The following is an 18,227-nucleotide window of genomic DNA, read 5'->3' on the forward strand; positions in this document are numbered from 1 at the left end:
TGCGGGGCCGGCCGCCGGAGGGGGTGGGGGGAGAGAAGTTTCGCTCTCTCACGGCCGAAGCACAGCACGCCACGCTGCCTGACAGAACAAATGTCTGCGGGCGGGACGCCGAGCGCGCGGAGAGGCGGGGCGCGGCCTGGTCACCATCTCGCGACGGCTAAGTGACGTCGCACAGCAATCGCGTGTTCCGCTCTTTCACCTTCAGTCCACTCCCTCAGTACGAGAGCTACCCCTTTAAGCGAGTGATGGACAGTTATTCCAGCCTATCAACTTCCCCAGCACCACCCAATCAGATTTAAACTTCTCTCAGCCGCCGGAGGAGTTGGAAAAAGGGGGTCTCGCGCGCGCGAGACCGCTGTGAGGGGCCAGAGGAGCTGGCCCGACCTCCCAAATAGTGGGTTAAAGGACGGGGTCGAAAACCAATAAAAGGGGTGAGGAGGTGGGACCATCGCTTTCAGTGACCACGAAGTACCGTTACAGGGCACACTTTTGGTCCAATCAACGCCTCCAGACTTTGGCTCAGGTGACCACAGAGTGCGAGGGGCGGAGCTACCGTCTGGCGCGAGGAACCGTTAAGATGGACAACGAATGTAACCAATGAGGTACTCCGACTGAGGCGTTGGAAACCCAATAACAGTGGTCGGGCGGGCGCCTGCCCGGAGCGCGGGGAGATGTAAAGACAGACAAGTAGTTTTCCCAATGATACTGTAGACGAGAGGAGCTACTTGGCCAATGGAGACTGCGGGGCGGGACCCTGTGCAGCGGCGAAGTCCAAGATGGCGGCATGCGGTTCCGCTGTGTGAAACCAGCGCGGAGCGGCGGGTTAATCGGCTCCGCGGAGACGACCTCCGGCGACCCGCAACAATGAAGGGAAAAGAGCGCTCTCCAGTCAAGTCCAAGCGCTCCCGTGGTGGTGAGGATTCGACTTCTCGCGGGGAGCGGAGCAAGAAGTTAGGGGGCTCTGGCGGCAGCAATGGGAGCAGCAGCGGAAAGACCGACAGCGGCGGCGGGTCGCGGCGCAGCCTCCACCTCGACAAGTCCAGCAGCCGAGGTGGCAGCCGCGAGTATGACACTGGCGGGGGCAGTTCCAGTAGCCGCTTGCATAGTTACAGTTCCCCAAGCGCTAAAAATTCCTCTGGCGGGGGCGAGTCGCGCAGCAGCTCCCGAGGTGGAGGCGGGGAGTCACGTTCCTCTGGGGCCGCCTCCTCAGCGCCTGACGGCGGGGAGTACAAGACGCTGAAGATCAGCGAGTTGGGGTCCCAGCTGAGTGACGAAGCGGTGGAGGACGGACTGTTCCACGAGTTCAAACGCTTCGGTGATGTAAGTGTCAAAATCAGCCATCTCTCGGGTTCTGGCGGCGGGGATGAGCGCGTAGCCTTTGTGAACTTCCGGCGGTCAGAGGACGCGCGGGCGGCCAAGCATGCCAGAGGCCGCCTGGTGCTCTACGACCGGCCCCTGAAGATAGAAGCCGTGTACGTGAGCCGGCGCCGCAGCCGCTCCCCTTTAGACAAAGATACTTACCCTCCGTCATCCAGCGTGGTCGGGGCCTCCGTAGGAGGTCACCGGCACCCTCCGGGAGGAGGTGGTGGAGGCCAGAGATCGCTTTCCCCTGGTGGGGCGGCCTTGGGATACAGAGACTACCGTTTGCAGCAGTTGGCTCTTGGCCGCCTGCCCCCTCCCCCTCCGCCACCATTGCCCCGGGACCTGGAGAGAGAGCGAGACTACCCGTTCTATGAGCGAGTGCGCCCAGCCTACAATCTTGAGCCAAGGGTGGGAGCTGGAGCAGGTGCTGCCGCTTTCAGAGAAGTGGATGAGATCTCACCGGAGGATGATCAGCGAGCTAACAGGACGCTTTTCTTGGGCAACCTAGACATCACTGTGACAGAGAGTGATCTGAGAAGGGCTTTTGATCGCTTTGGAGTCATTACAGAAGTAGACATCAAGAGGCCTTCTCGGGGCCAGACCAGTACCTATGGCTTTCTCAAATTTGAGAACCTGGATATGTCTCACCGGGCCAAACTAGCAATGTCTGGCAAGATTATAATTCGAAATCCTATCAAAATTGGTTATGGTAAAGCTACACCCACCACCCGCCTCTGGGTCGGTGGCCTGGGACCTTGGGTGCCTCTTGCTGCCCTGGCACGGGAATTTGACCGATTTGGCACCATCCGCACCATAGACTACCGCAAAGGTGATAGTTGGGCATATATCCAGTATGAAAGCCTAGATGCAGCTCATGCTGCCTGGACCCATATGCGGGGCTTTCCACTTGGTGGCCCAGATCGTCGCCTTAGAGTGGACTTTGCAGACACAGAACATCGGTACCAGCAGCAGTATCTGCAGCCTCTGCCCTTAACTCATTATGACCTGGTGACAGATACTTTTGGACATCGGGCACCTGACCCTTTGAGGGGTGGGCGGGATAGGACACCACCCTTACTATACAGAGACCGTGATAGGGACCTTTATACTGACTCTGATTGGGTGCCACCCCCACCCCCAGTCCGCGAACGCAGCACTCGGACTGCCCCTACTTCTGTGCCAGCTTATGAGCCACTGGACAGCCTGGATCGCAGGCGGGATGGCTGGTCCTTGGATCGGGACAGAGGTGATCGAGATCTGCCCAGCAGCAGAGACCAGCCTAGAAAGCGAAGACTGCCAGAGGACAGTGGGGGACGGCACCTGGATAGGTCCCCTGAGAGTGACCGTCCACGGAAACGTCACTGTGCTCCTTCTCCTGACCGCAGTCCAGACTTGAGCAGTAGCCGGGACCGCTACAACAGTGACAATGACCGATCTTCCCGTCTTCTTCTCTTGGAAAGGCCTTCTCCAATCAAAGACAGACGAGGTAGTTTGGAGAAAAGCCAGGGTGACAAGCGAGACCGCAAAAACTCTGTGTCACTTGAACGCGATAGGAAGCATCGGACAGCTGCTTCCACTGAGGGAAAAAGCCCTCTGAAAAAAGAAGACCGGTCTGACGGGAGTGCAGCCAGCACCAGCACTGCTTCCTCGAAGCTGAAGCCCCCTTCCCAGAAACAGGATGGCGGGACAGCCCCTGCTGCAGCAGCCTCTCCCAAGCTCTGTTTGGCCTGGCAGGGCATGCTCCTGTTGAAGAACAGCAACTTTCCTTCCAACATGCATCTGTTGCAGGGTGACCTCCAAGTGGCTAGTAGTCTTCTTGTGGAGGGCTCCAGTGGAGGCAAAGTAGCCCAGCTCAAGATCACTCAGCGTCTCCGTTTGGACCAGCCCAAGTTGGATGAAGTAACTCGTCGCATCAAGGTGGCAGGGCCCAATGGCTATGCCATTCTTCTGGCTGTGCCTGGAAGTTCTGACAGCAGATCCTCTTCCTCGGCCACATCAGACACTGCCACCTCTACTCAGAGGCCACTTAGGAACCTGGTGTCCTATTTAAAGCAAAAGCAGGCCGCTGGGGTGATCAGCCTTCCTGTGGGGGGCAACAAAGACAAGGAGAACACCGGGGTCCTTCACGCCTTCCCACCCTGTGAGTTCTCCCAGCAGTTCCTGGATTCTCCTGCCAAGGCACTGGCCAAATCTGAAGAAGATTACCTGGTCATGATCATTGTCCGTGGTGCGTCCTAAAGTCCATGTGTAACTTGTATTTACTACTCTGACATGGTTCCTGTTTTGTGATGTATGATGGGATACAGCATTAGGTGAAATTTTCTTTTTAATTAGTTGTTTAGCTGTAGCTTTTTTCTTTTTATATTTTTATAAATCTCTTTGAAATGGACATAAGGACAGTTTAGTTACTAAGTGAAAGGGATGCCCTGAAGGTAGCAGGCAGATGGATTTACTTTAATTAGCAGTTCCCACTCTTATGAGTAACTTTTTTCCTCCTCTTTGATTTTTTTCTTTTTTAACCTTAAGCTTAAAAAAAATCCTCAAAGTTACAAAACCAAAAATTTAAAAGGTCAAAATTTGGAGGAAAGTGCCCATTGACTATATAAAGATGGTAATAACACCTAAAAATGGCTTGATTGGTATGTAGGTAAATAATTTCTGTACCAGGAATGTTGTTTGTGTGAAAAATTTGATCAGGGACCTCAAAAGTATAAGCTGGTAAATTGTATAGTAATGTAATTATTTTAATCAGGTATTTGAGTATTTCTTAAAATACACGGTTTATTCCCAGAGAGTTTGCTTTAACATACTCATTTTTATCATTCTTGAGTTCTGTATCCCCTATATGCACTTTTGGTTTGTAGCTGTAACTGTTCAGTAAAAATTGAGGGGTATGTTACAAACCATGTCTTATGCAAGTGAGTAGGTGCTTTTAAAATCAGAATTCTTTGGTCAGTTATTGGTGTGTGGGTTGTTTTTACTGACTTTTTTAGAGAGGTGTAGCAGGTACAGTTCTAATTGTGCATATTTCAAAACTTGTGTTTTTCATCAAAGATGAGTTTTTGTTTTTGTATTCATTCAAATTCCTGATTTCAATAATAGAAAGAAGAGTTGTCCGCAGGCTCATAAGTCATCTTTTGTTTCTGTGGGCATTAATCGGCCATATATAGATTGCAGAGTTTTTTCAAGTCATCGTGAAATGCCTTTGACATACTCTTAAAATTTTGCTTGTATTTTTATTTTCATATTTAAGCAGCAGTGATGACATTACATTGTTGAAAATGTTTTGAATATCTTTGAAATCTTGTGTTTAGTATTTTCACTGGTGTCCATCTACAGAGAATTGAAATGTCAGTGTAGGAAAACTCTTTTTTATTGTTTTATTTTCCCAGACATCTGGAATTAATTCAAAATAACCCACCCTCATGGTTTTTTTCAAAGCTGAAGATTATATCGACTTCTGGTTCTTAACAGTAATGGATGATTTTTTTTGTCTTTTTTCCCCCCATCTATCCTTTAGCCCCAACTCCTGGTTTCTCAGGTCATTAGTATATTCCCGTGCCCCCCTACTCCCCCAATTTAAATACTGAGGACTTTAGCTAAGGCCCTTGATATTTAATTATGATTAGAAACTTTAGGACCTTTTGGATCATGGTCATGTTTCTATTCTGTGAAAGTGACTTATTGAAAGCCTGGCTGAACCCAACTGTTTTCTTTCTGTTATCAAAGCTGGTAGTTTAAAATAGCACCAATAATAACCCAGGGAAATGTCATGTAAATTTTTATTTTCCATTATGACAGGTGTCTAATGCATGTCAGCATGAAAGCCTCATCACTGCTGTGTCTTTTTTTTTCTATTATGCATTCATAAATTGTTTTAGATTTAGAGGTTTTTGTGTTTTTTTGTTTTTAAACTGGAAAAACTAGTCATTTTGAGAGAAGGAAAGTGCTAGGCTAGGAGCACAAAGGCCTTTGGTTAGCCTCTAGGGAAAATACCTAACGTTCTACAGTTAAGGCTATGGGTGCTTTTTGCTTTTAAAATGCCGAGCTTGGCATGGTAATATGGCGTAGATACCTGTTCAGAAACTAATGCAGTTGTGCAGTCTGCATACATGGGGTCAAAGTACAGTTTGGCTAGATACATTTTTCCAGTTTAAATCTCACTAACCATTAACTTTTGAATATCTTTTGATAAGATGGCTGGGCAAATAATTTTGCTCTTTTAAGAGAGTGAAGTCCATGACATCTAATAATCCAAAGTGTGTGTGGTTTTTTCCCTTTTTTATTTTACTTTTTTTAATTGGTTCTTGCTCCATGTTTGTTTGAGTCATTACTTGACATTGCAGCTTTGTTAGATCTGGGAAATTTGTGCTTCAATGTTTTAGAAATAATGGCTTAATACCATTTCTAAACGTATGTATTATAAATAACTAATTATGTTTAGTATGGTGCTTACCTACAGAGTGCCATCATTCAGATGAATCTCTTATTTGTGATGCCCATTCAGTTGTGCAGTTTTATAATATTGGTGAACTGTTGACTTAAACCTTCAGAATGGAATGAAAGCAAAAGTCTAAAACTGTCTGGTTCTGATGCTGATTAGTCAGAATTTCATAATCTCAGCATTGGATGTTCTTTGTAACAACCAATTTTTTTCTTTTTCTTATACTTAAAAAAAATACTTGTTTAGTTGCTGTTTCTGGAACTCGGTTCAAATGAATGGAAAGAAAATTTCTTTAATGTATCATTTAATGACTTATTAAGTATTACTGGTGAAAAACATCACACTAATTAAGACTTTAATTAGTACTTCACACTACTTCAAAGCTTATGGAAAATTAAGCAAGCCTTCAGCTCCTAGCCAATTTTTAAATATTATTTTGTTGGTTGTAACTGGGATTCTTAGAGTTTTCGACACAGAAGTTTAAATTCCTGGTTTAAGATGTATACTTTGACTCTTAGCATAGAGAGACTTCCCTTTAAGGATTACATCTTAAAATATCCATACTCTGGCTGGTATAAGCTTTTGTCACATTTTGAAGGTAATATATTCTGGCCCTTCTTAACTGGATCATTTGAGGTACAGTAGTAAAAGTAAGGTGTGTGTTTGTTGCTTTCAGAGTCAAACACTGTTTAGGTTTATTTTCAAACTTTTATGAGCGGGTTTTCACTGACATTAGCTTTTTTAAAAAATTTTAAATCCACTGTTTTTAGTGAAATTGCTCATTATTGTAGGTATAGTTTGAATTGCCGTTTGGGTCCATATAGGAACCATTCACCAAAAACTCTGTGGTAACAGAATTAGGACATCCTCTTGAGAAGAGGGCCTTTATGACTTTTCATGTGAAAAAAACTTTTGGAGAGAATTTCTGGACTTTTTTTTCTGTCTCTGCCATAGTGCATGGTTTTGAGATAGATAGGAGTTAGGTATTAGAACAATCAGAGAAGTGGATGTGACCCTTAATGTTAACATTCTGGTTATAGTGATATCCCTAAGGGGAGAAAATGATTTCAGGTAACCACAGTGAACTGTCCAGCTTAATGAAAAGTTTTATATGTGTGATTTAAACAGCACTGCAAAGTAAAAGTCCAAAAGTGTTCTTTGGCTGTTTAGCAGTGGTTTGTATGAGTGTTTTCTTAAAATAACAGCTGCTGTCTTTGGTAACACAGATGAAGGTGGATTTTTAAATGGCTTTGTATTTTGACCCCTTTCTATAATGGAGCAGTTCTGTATTGCTCCATATGAATTATAGGATGAAAATAGAGGGGGTAAAAGTTTGACTAAACTTCACCTTTTTACAGTTTCATTTTTTTAAGTTATATGTAGAATATATTGATTATAGGTTGATTATAAACTTGCTGTCTTCTGAATTTTTTCCAATGTTTTACTCAGTTACATGAGTATAAAGGATATTTTCAGTCCTATAATCTTCACTTAATTGCAGTCTTTTAAAAAAATCCACCCTATTCTACTTGTTATTTGTCTTTTCATACAGTAAATTCATTTCAAGGTTTGTGCCAATGGGTATTATTGGTGCTTTTTGAGGTCAAGGTGGACTATCCAGGAAGGTCTTGTTAATGTTATGTTCATCTATGATGGCATAGGGAAAATATATATATTTTTAATATTGTAAACATTTTTACTGAATAACCTTTTTTTCCCTCCTGCAAGCAAAGCTGGTGAACAGTGGATGAAGATACGGAAATCAAAGCTCTAATGGACCTTTTCGAAGAGAAGTTGTGGCTTATGTGGAGTTTACATGGGCCTCTTGATGGAAGAAAGCTAATCTGTTTAGTATTTGTGCATTTTACTAAAATGGCAGCTTAAAGTTGTGTATCTGCTATTGTGATGCCAATGCCGGTGTTTTAAGTGGAAAAAAATGACCTCTTGCTTTGTGCTGTGTACACAAGATTTCTGGAAAAGTAAAGAAAAACCCTTTTTATGGCTCACACAGCTTAAAAGTAGCTGTCACTCAAACGTGCGCTCACAGTTGAGCTGCTTTTGTTTTATTCTAAATAAATTGTTTCTTTTGAGGAAAATGTTTTTCTGCCTGGAAGTGAATTGACGGCAAACCTTTGACCCCTTTGTTTGCAGCTGAGGCGTTACTTACTGCTGCTCAGATCTTGTATGTCTTGAGCAAGAAGCAGGGAGACCATCATTTTGACTTATCGCGGTGTGTCAATTCTGAAGGATCACTAGTGTTACTGTGACCCCCTTTGTTTGCAGTGAAGGGGATCATTTGCTTCTCTGTCCTCAACTTGATGAGGAAATGGTGCTGTTGGCTGGCACACAAGAAGCCGGGGCAAGCACCGTAAGCCTCACCACAGTGCACGAGTCGGGGGCTTTGCTGGTTTGAAGAGCCGGAGTTGCTGAAATTTAAGTTTTGCTTTATTTTGTTCACCCGTCACGTTTGGCCTTAGTTTCATTTTTAATTTGAAGAAAAGTTTGCAATTGCTTTATCTTGCACTTAACATTTGCACCAAATTGCCAAAAGAAGGCGAATGCTCCGTTTGCTTTTTAAATGTTAATGATGATGTTAATAAAGCCTTTCCTGACACAGTTGAGGAGCTCCTCCGTCTCCTGGGGCTTCTCACCAGAGGTATGCAGTGATGGGTTTAGTTCTGAATGGATGAAGAGTTCCTGAGAGCTAGCGTTTGTAATTAGAACCGTCACTTGGTATCTGTGCCTTATTTGACCTGTGGTTCCACATGCCTTGGATGTGCATGCACCGTGACGGTTTCGTAGGTACGAACGCACACTCAGGCCCAGTCACCTCGGTTGGTAGTACAGATTGTGAGGAAAAAATGGAGGCATCCTTAAGGAGGAAAAAAGTGTTTGCCTTTAGTTCCTGCATTATCCTGCACAGGGGTCCTGAGCTTTGGAAGCTGTTCCCAGTACAGGAGAACAACTCCCCTGTTTGCAGCAGGAGACTTCGGTGCACAGTGACAACGCTGGAGTTCAAGAGGAAGCCAGCAATGCTGCACCAGTGGCTTCAGACACCATTGCTGTTTGCCAGTTGTAAACTTAACTAGTTGCAGACGAAGACCACCTTGAAATGCAGGCTTGTTGGGCTTGTTTTGAATTTTAACCTCGGATGGAAGAGCCCTAGTGCTGTCTGTCTCCATGCGGGATGATGATTACTTAGGCAACAGGTGATTACCAACAAAGGATGCCACGCTTATACTCTGCAAGGTGGTGTTCCAGTGGCAAACAGCTGTATAAACTTGTAAACAGGTAAGAGGGTTTTTAGAGGTCAAAAATGCATTATAATGAATAGGGTGAGGGATTTTAATGTTGGGGGTATGTTTTTCTGGAAGACTTCAGGCGCTCTGCTGCTGGTACTCACTACCTCCCTTTCACCAAAGTGTTGTATTTGTAAAATTCCAGGCCACAACTTTTGTTCTACTGGTATTTTTGTTTTTTTTTTAAAAAATCCTTTTAGTGTTGAAATCTTGGCTATGGATTTGGGGCCTACAGCCCTGATGTCCTTTAAAATTTTGACATTTTCCATTAGCCATGACCTTCACCCTTAGTGGGGATTTACTGGTGCTGGACAAATTTCCTACTATAAACCTCCAAGTTAACAAAATTATAGTATGTAGCAAAAAAAAAAAACCACAAACAAAAACCATCAGACTAGGAATGATAGATAATTTAGCCAAAATAGTTTTTTGTTTTTTTTCCCTTGTCCTACAAAGAGATTAATCATAAAGTTAGGCTGCTCCAACTCTAGGGGAGTGAGTAGACAATGTCGACAGTGCTATTAACCATCATTTTCGTGGTCCGTTTAGTCCTACCAGTCTTCTGGGCCTTTCCAGCTCCTCCCCCAACATTAATCAAGTGTGAGGTTTTGGCAACTTAACAGAAGCAACATTTTTTAATGTATAATACAATTTAGGGTTTCTTGCTTTATTTTAAGTGGGATTGAAATTTTTGAGTAGAATTTTTCTTTTTCATGAAATTTTTGTTTCTTTCCAAAGGGGAAAAGTGAAGTACAGTGGGGGTTTTTCAGGTTTTCGGTGTGTCTTTTACAAGAATTTTTAAAAATCTGCTTATGAGTTGGCTGCCATCTGAGGCTTTGCTAAATGATTTCTTACCTACCTGTCTAAAGTTTTATACCTGTTGGGAATGTCACTTTCCAATGTATCTTCTTTCTCTGGCTAGTTCACACTGAAAGCCCATTAAGTAATTTTCCAGTTATTAAACAAGTATTTTAAATCAATATAGTGATTTGAGGAAGATTATGTTACACTACATATTTTCTACATATTTAGTATCTTTCTGAGATCTCAGGCTTCCTCTCAGGAACAAAAGAAATGTTGCTCCAGGGCATTTGTTTATTTGTATATGAAACTGTATGCAAAATGGAAAGGTACACAGCATGACAATTTTGAAACTACTCAAATTTTATTTCCAGCTACACCGGGAAGGAAAAATTAATTGGGTTCACAGTTACATCTAGAATTCTGATTTTATAAATTGGAAACTGCCCTTTTGAAATATTTGTGTGGTTTCCCAGTGTATTTCATATGTTCTAAAGTTAGGGTTCTACTCTAAAGGAAATAACTTCCATGAACACCTGAATTAATTTGTCTCATTTTGGAAAGCCTGGCTATGAGTGTTAAAATTGAAAATAAGGATTACCCTGACTTCAGTAAAACAACCTTGAGTCTATAAATTGCTGCTTATGTAGCTTAAGTCATGTTATTTCCAAGTTGTTTATCTGAGGCAGTAAATTCAGTGCTAATGACTCATATAGCATCTGTTTTGTGTGTTTTTTTCCAATAGAATATCGCACTATGGCTTGTCTGAGTACCACCTTTATCTCCCAGCTTACTCTCTTTAAGCTTCCCTGGTTAAAAGGTCCTTTTACTTGAATTATAACCTAGTTTTAAATTGTTAGCAGAGGAATTTATTGAATAACAGAATTCCTTCAAACCTCAGGCAAGATTGTTCTTAGTAACAATCTCAAGAAGAGATTTTTGACCTTGAAGTAAAGTCACTTAACATGCTTCTACCGGAATGCCGTAATATTAAGCTTTCAGGTAGGGTTTCCATGTAATCATCTGAATGTTGGTCTTATATTTAAGAACTAAGGTGCTGAGCATATAGAAGAAAGTATCTGATAGTGTCTACTTCAGTCAGCAACTTATAGTCTAATTGGGGAAACTAGATATAAACAGGTAGACAGTTAAATATCAGGGGAAAAGTTCAGTTTAAGACAACTATAAGAGATGTCATGATATTTGAGTTGATTTGCTAATGAATTTGTACAGATGACATGGGTACATGAATGAGTATATGAACAGGTTACTTTAAGCTAGGATGGTCAGGAAAGGCTTTACAAAAGAACGTGTTAGTTGGCGAAGGATGTGGAATGGGGGAGGGAGGTTGAGGTTGAGATGTCAGGCAGACAGGCATGAATAACGTTATCTAGCAGCATCTTGATTGATGGAAAAGATGCAGGCTGAAGTTTGGAAAACAAGTAAAATGGTTGGGACAGCAAAAACAGGGAATCCTGAGGGCAAGCCAGTTTGAGGAGGGCGGGGAGTGAGGATGCATAGCTAGTTGAGACATGTTGATAAAAAGCAACAGTACTAGTGATAGCAATCATTTATTAAATATCCCCTTCAGGCCAACATTCTGCCGAGTTCTGTACACTTTGGCTCATGTCTCACCAAGGACCATAATCTGACGGCTAGTAAGCGATAGAGTCAAGGATCTAACCAGGCCTTCGTTGTCACTGTACTGTCTGTCACACTTCACTACTCTTTCTGGAGGCTGGGATGGGATTAAAGCAGCAAATTTGAGAATATAGGCAGTGGATTTCAAACTAGAGTGTGTCAACATTCGTAGTTCTTGGGAAACATACAGGTCCTTGCCTCCAACGCTGGACATTCTGGGATTTGTTAGGGCCAGCATGGCCCAGGAGTCTGTTCTTTTACAAGCTTCCCAGGTAAATTCTGATGTAATCTATGGTCAGTGGTCACTTGTTGAGCAACACTAGCCCACAGAGTAGAGTGCTGAGGTATGTACTTGGGGTAATGTCATATTTAAGACATGGAAGAGAGGCCCTGGGAGGAGAGCCAGAATAGTGTTCTGTCTCTGAAGCTGAGAGGAGGCGCTTCCAGAAGATGAATTCAAAGCTGTTGCAGAGATGAACAGAATGAAACTACAAATGCCATGGAATTTACCACTGAAAGTGTCACTTAAATAACAGTTTTATAGTCATGTAATTATTTCTCGAAGGAATTCAGTCTTGCTGAGTATTTAATTTTGCGTTAACAGCAGTCTGTGAAGGGCACTATTCAGTTTGTGGAGTGCTAAAGGGATACCAGAAAAATTTTGTGACTTGGCTAAGGGATACACAGCCAGGAACCGATTGAGATATCCTTGAGTTTTTGGATGTGACTAACAATAATGTGACTATGGTATAACTTAAAATGGAAGGTGATTCTAGGATTGCATGTGTGTGTACACATGAGTTGTTTTTTATGAATGAACATCACCTATCTACTACCTTCTAACTAGATTACCAATAGGATGGAGACAATGGAATTATAGGTAAAGTTGACTGTATCTTTGACTTGTAAATGGTTGAAAGGTTTCCTATTTTGAATTATCTATACTGATTTGTCTTTAATTAATATAGTTCATTTTTCAAATATTTAGGTAACCTATTATATAGCAGGCATTATTCTAGATCTTGGAGTATATTGAAGAAAACAGACAAGTTTCTCTTTTCGTATGGAGCTTACATTCTGATGGAAGAAGGGAGGTAGTAAACTGTACGTTAGGGCCTTATTGCCAAGGACAAAGGGTTTGGATTGTATTCTAAGTGCTGAATGAAATGGAAAGCCATTAGAGGTTTTAAGCCAGGAAAGTGATGTGATTTGACTACGTGTCTCAGGAAAGTAACACAAATTTCCTTCAAATGTCCTCCAATTATTCCCAAGGTCTAGAGTAATGCCTGTTATATAATAGGTACCCAAATATTTGAAGAATTAGTTAGCTACACTAATTGAAGATAAACCAGTATAGATAATTCAAAATAGGAACTCTTTCAACCACTTACAAGTCAAAGATAATTTTTCCTTCAAAGATAAATTAGCATTCAGATTCTCTGGAAGATTGTTCTGCAGAGATCAGCAGTGTTCCATATTTAAATACCATAATAGATATTTTACTTCTTCAGGCTCATAATTGTTGGCCACCTCGAGGTTTCAAAGCCATCTTCCCCCTAGCACCTCATTTTGTCACCATGTTATTTCTTATTCTCTCTGCTTTTATCACAGACATGACAGTTTCCACTGAAGTCATTGTATAAATTAGTTTCTGCTATAACACACTGACCATGCTTTCTATAGTTTATAACTTGCAATTTCTCTAGTGGTATCAAACCAAACTTCCTTACTAAAAGGCAGTTTAGAGGGTCTTTCTGTAGAATGGCTGTCATCCTATGCAAACCACATATATGTGTTAATGCAATTTATTTTTTTTAATCCTCACTTGAGGATAGTTTTCCCATTGCTTTTCAGAGAGAGTAGAAGGGGGAGAGAGAGAGAGAGAGAGAGAAACATCTATGTGAGAGAGACACATCTCTTGGTTGCCTCCTGCATGCGCCCTGACCAGGGCCAGGAATTTAGTCTGTGACTGAGGCACGTGCCCTTGGCCGAATTGAACCCGAGACCCTTCAATCTGCAGGCCAATGCTCTAGCCACTGAACCAAACCAGCTAGGGCTCTTTATGCAGTTTTTAATTGCTGAATTGGTAACTGACCTTTCCAACGTGACCAACAGATTTCCTTTTACCTAGGAAAAGAACTTAATGAAAAAATTTTATGCATGAGCATGTTAATACATCTTTGTCCAGAGTAGAACTTTCATCACAGGCAAAATTAACACTTTGAGGTGCTACATACATATATATTTTTATTGCATATTTTAAGGCATCTTGGGAAAATTGGTGTTCCATAAAATTTGTATTTCAGCATATAGAAATTGGCAATAGTTTTACCTTGCTCCCAAGATAAGCATCTAGTGTGAGTGTATTCTTTCTATACAGAAACAGTTCAGTAAACTAGACACCTTAATTAGAACTTTTCTGCATTCTATAGCAGAGGTCTTAAACCTGGCTCCACATTAGAATCACCTAAGGAACTTTTTAATATCAATAGCTGGGACAGTTACTCAGAGCTTCATTTAAATTGATCTAGGTCAAGTGGGACTCTGCCAAGTTCCCAGCATTGTTTTTGTTTTATTTTCAGTGCCCCAGGTGACTATGTAGCCAGGGTTGAAAACCACTGCTCCAGAGACAAATCTTAAACATACAAACAGACACACCATCACCCACTTAAGGACTGAAAATGAAAACCAAAACTTTCAGAGTAGTATTCAGGTTCAGTACAGCAGGTATATTGCTTAGTCTTCTAGAATCCTTGTGTTTGCAAGTGTGGTTCTCAGATCAGCAGCATTAGCATCACTTGGAAGTTTGTTAGAAATACAGAATTGCAGGGTCTCACCCCAGACCTATTGAGTGGACCGAGATCCCCAGGTGATTTGTATGTACTCTCAAGTTTGAGAGACACTGCTTAAGATGTAGATACATAAGTATTCCGTGTGATAAAAGTGGATGATTAGACTCTAATCACTTATGAATAAGATCCTCAGATTTGTGCATTAGTTAATGATATTTACTTTAAAACATTTGAAAAATATTTTCAACAAGAAAAGTAGGAACAAGAGTTCTTAGGTAGTGAGCGTCTTGGTAGAGGTCTCTGCCACCAAGACGGGGGAGGGGTTGCTATTGCCTGTCCTACTTGGTTGGTTCTTGATTATTTTGTTATGCTTATGTCTTTTTCTGTCCTTCCTTTTGTGTTCTAGTCTACTCTTTTCATTGTGAAATAGAACATGTTACTTTTTATAGATACAGATGAGGATATATGAGACACTATTTGATAATAGGTGTCCCCTAATTTAGAAAATTTGGTAGAGGTAGGTTTAGAGCTTTCAGTGGGAGGATGGATATGGACAGAATTGAGGAGTGGTTCTTAATGGCCTTTGTTTTTTAATATAGTAACTTCATAAATAAACTGATTTTCCTCACATGGAAATATGAATAAAAAATTAATTTATATTTAATTCATCTTAAAGTTCACAGTGACAAAGAATATAATAAACTTTAAGATTTATATATGTTAATGGAATGCTCCAGTATGAATGTTCAGAGAATACTCTAAATTGCAACATATCAATTTATATACAGGAGTGCTATTTTTAATGTGTTCATTTTAATTTAATTTTAAAAAATATATCTTTATTGATTTTAGAGAGAGGAAGGGAGAGGGGGAGAGATAGAAACATCAGTGATGAGAGTCATTGATCGGCTGCCTCCTACATGCCCCCGACTGGGGATGGAGCCTACAACCTGGGCATGTGCCCTGACCGGGAATCGAACCCTGATTTGTATCATAGGTTGGTTGATGCTCAAGTGCTGTGTTCATATTTATGATAAAAGATTCTGAAACACATTCGCCAAGCAATCCGTATCAAATGAAAACCTGCAGTCAGACTATTTTCACATCCCACAGTTTTTCAATTTTTAAAATTGATGCATGTGTTTTGGAGGGATTTTTCCTCAAGTACAGCGCTGTCAGCATCTCTAGAAAAATTTTCTAGGGTTTATTTGTGATTTATAGATTTCTGTGAGAGGTTTGTTTTTAGTGGAGACTTACCTATTTATTTCTCCTGAGAAATTTCATTTGTGAAGTTTACCCTCTGCAGTGTTATAATCTTACTGAAAATTCATTCCACAAAAGGAATGAATTCATCTGAACTTTAACGTTTGGTGGTTGCAAATAACTTTACTTTTGTGATACATGAGTGTGTTTTTTCCTTAATGTATTGGTTTAAAGGTATTTTGAACCTTTAAAGACACTTTTGCTTATTTTTTGCTGCTCCCTAAGTTTAGAGATGTCTGAAGCCCTAATACAATTTTTTAAAAATATATATGGTATTGGATCTACCCCCTGTACTTTAAAGTTTAAAGGAGGAAGCATTTCTAAGTGTAGTAATTGGTTAAATGTCTTTTTTTCCTCCTGGGTTTCTTTTTAGGAACTACTGACAATCAAAAACCTATAGCCGACTTTGGGATATGGCTTTATTATTCAGCAACTAAAAGATGAGTTCTAATTGGCAGACTTCTGGCACTGGCACTTGTCCTCCTGTTTCTATAGAAACGGTTGGAAGTCAGAGCTGCACAAAGGGAAAGGGTAAGTTTCTTTTGAACTCCATATTTGTAAACCCATATGTTATTAACTATGGCATGGTGTCAGTTTTCACATAAGGATATCTGTCAGGGAACTAGAACTTAAATATGAACTAATTTTCACTTGAGTGGAAACTGACATCAAGTCATTAAATATCATACGAGGGTTTAAATATGGATTTATTTTTCTTGTGACTCTGACTTCAGATTTCTTGAAGCAGTTAACTCAGTATAATTCTCGCTTTCAGTTATTTCTAATTTAGGGGTCATAAAGTTGATTTTTATCCTCTTAAATCTTATTCTGTTGTTCTTTTCAGTAAGTGAACATTGGAATATAAAATATGTACAGAGGACATTTTATTAGTCTGCATGAATTGTAAGTCTCTTCTTTGGAGCAAAGTCTGATACTTTATATTATAAAACAAGTACTGTACTACTGACCAGTTTTTTAGCTTCTCTCCTCTCTTAGCCAAGCAGGATGGGGTCATCTGCTGGGCACAAACATGTGTTCTCATCCAGGCAGACACCCATTATTCGTAGAACCTAAGACACCTGCCGGTTGGTGAGTCATCTTATTGCTATGGCTTCAGAGGGCTGTGCTACATAGCTGGGGCATTTAGGCTTGAAATTATTTAATCAAGTGTGATAAACTCCTCTGACCTACAGGTTGGTGTTTATAAATGATTTATACTAAACTGACTAGTTTTGAGGTATTGGAAGGAAGATAGTATTAGCTCTTGTCCTTTAAAACATATCTTATTTCCTTGGTCCCGATGTGCTACTCTTCAGGGTGTTGTTATAGACTTTTCTTTTCCATGCTAAATGAACGTTAATGTTGGTTGACACAAACCAGAGAATGGGACATCTTGGCTTTATTTCAACTCAAATATTCAGTTTTGTAAAAATAGCATAAAAAGTGAACATTGGAAATTTTTCAGTAGGGAAAGTGAATTCATTTTTTAAAATTTCACTTCACAAGTTCCTCCACAAGTTAATGCCTGAAAGTAGATTCTCAGTAAAAATGTACGCATCCCTTCTTTAACTACTGTGTATCCTGTTCATTTACCTTTGCTCACTCTGGCTTGAATGAGGCAAAAATAGAACTGAATTTGTGATTCTTTTGGGGGATGGTGGTTAGAAAAAAATTTAGTTTTTGTCTGCATACTATCAAGTATCTAGACTGGTTCTCTGGTCTTTCATTTAAGGGTGTCCAACTCATCCTGGTTTTAAAACTGCAAGTCCGAGTCCCAGGAGCTTCCTCATCAGCCAAACCCAGATGGTTGGTCACCCTATCTTAGTTTATTCTCTGCATCCCTGAAAAGGCCTCAGTAGGTTGTTGAACATTTTGTAGAGTTCACAGTATACTAGCTTCTGTCAGTATGCACTAGGAGATTAGGTTCTTTTTTTAAAAAAAGTGATTGTTATATTTGCCTCAGTGATCCTAGGTAATGCCAGCTTATCTCTCATAGAAATAAGACATGAATTTCAAACTGATTTATTTAAAAGTTGATCCCAAGGACTTCCATTATTTTGCATTTGTCTGTATATGTTAAGATCATAGGTGATACATGTGGACAATTGGGTAGATATTTGTGGCAAATGAGTAGCCAAATGAGGCAAATAGGGGACAGAAAGTGTCATACAAGTTGGTTCTCGCTTGAGAGAAACCACTCAAGGTTTTTAAAAAATACTGAGTTTTGGTTTTATATTGAGGTCTTAGAGAAACCACTGTCCATGTTTTGTATTGTCTCTCTTAAAAACTGTTAAAATCCGATGTTAATAGACAGTGTGTTTTTCCTCCTGTAGGAAGAGCTGATTTCACAGTTAGGCACGTTTATTCACTAAGGAGCTAGTTTTTTGCAAACATAGCATCATATATATTAATGTGCCTAGATTATTTGAAAAGATCACAAAATCATCACTTCAGCCCATTTAAGTATAATTGTTGCTTTTATTAAATTTTAAACTAAATCATTAAAGAGGAGACGCCAAGGGCCATGATCTAATGAGCACTTGGTTTCAGGATTGGCTCTGACAAGGATGAGCTTCGAGAGTTTAGGCAAATAACTTGGTCTTAATTTGCTTTTGTTCCTTATTT

The 18,227-nt window shown here is 40.8% G+C and overlaps 1 protein-coding gene across 2 annotated transcripts; it reads left to right on the forward strand.

Moving 5' to 3' along the window:
• Positions 1-711: 711 nt before the first annotated feature.
• RBM15 (RNA binding motif protein 15) lies at positions 712-10,656 on the forward strand. 2 transcript variants are annotated; one of them, XM_081120316.1, is made up of 2 exons: positions 712-3,589; positions 7,540-10,656. In XM_081120316.1, the coding sequence occupies exons 1-2, from the start codon at positions 733-735 to the stop codon at positions 7,578-7,580; spliced, it is 2,898 nt and encodes a 965-aa protein (XP_080976442.1). In that variant the 5' UTR covers positions 712-732; the 3' UTR covers positions 7,581-10,656. The 2 variants fall into 2 exon arrangements, with proteins under 2 accessions (XP_080976442.1, XP_080976443.1); XM_081120317.1 differs by having other exon boundaries at positions 7,535-8,073.
• Positions 10,657-18,227: the final 7,571 nt, after the last annotated feature.

This window comes from Miniopterus schreibersii (genome assembly GCF_964146895.1).
Source record: "Miniopterus schreibersii genome assembly, chromosome: 19".
Lineage (NCBI taxonomy): Eukaryota > Metazoa > Chordata > Mammalia > Chiroptera > Miniopteridae > Miniopterus > Miniopterus schreibersii.

Bases quoted from the DNA above. Each gene is read 5' to 3' on its own strand.
- RBM15 (XM_081120316.1), top strand. From the start codon at position 733: ATGGAGACTGCGGGGCGGGACCCTGTGCAGCGGCGAAGTCCAAGATGG. The intron at 3,590-7,539 runs GTGCGTCCTAAA...CTGCAAGCAAAG, and splicing joins GGTCATGATCATTGTCCGTG to CTGGTGAACAGTGGATGAAG.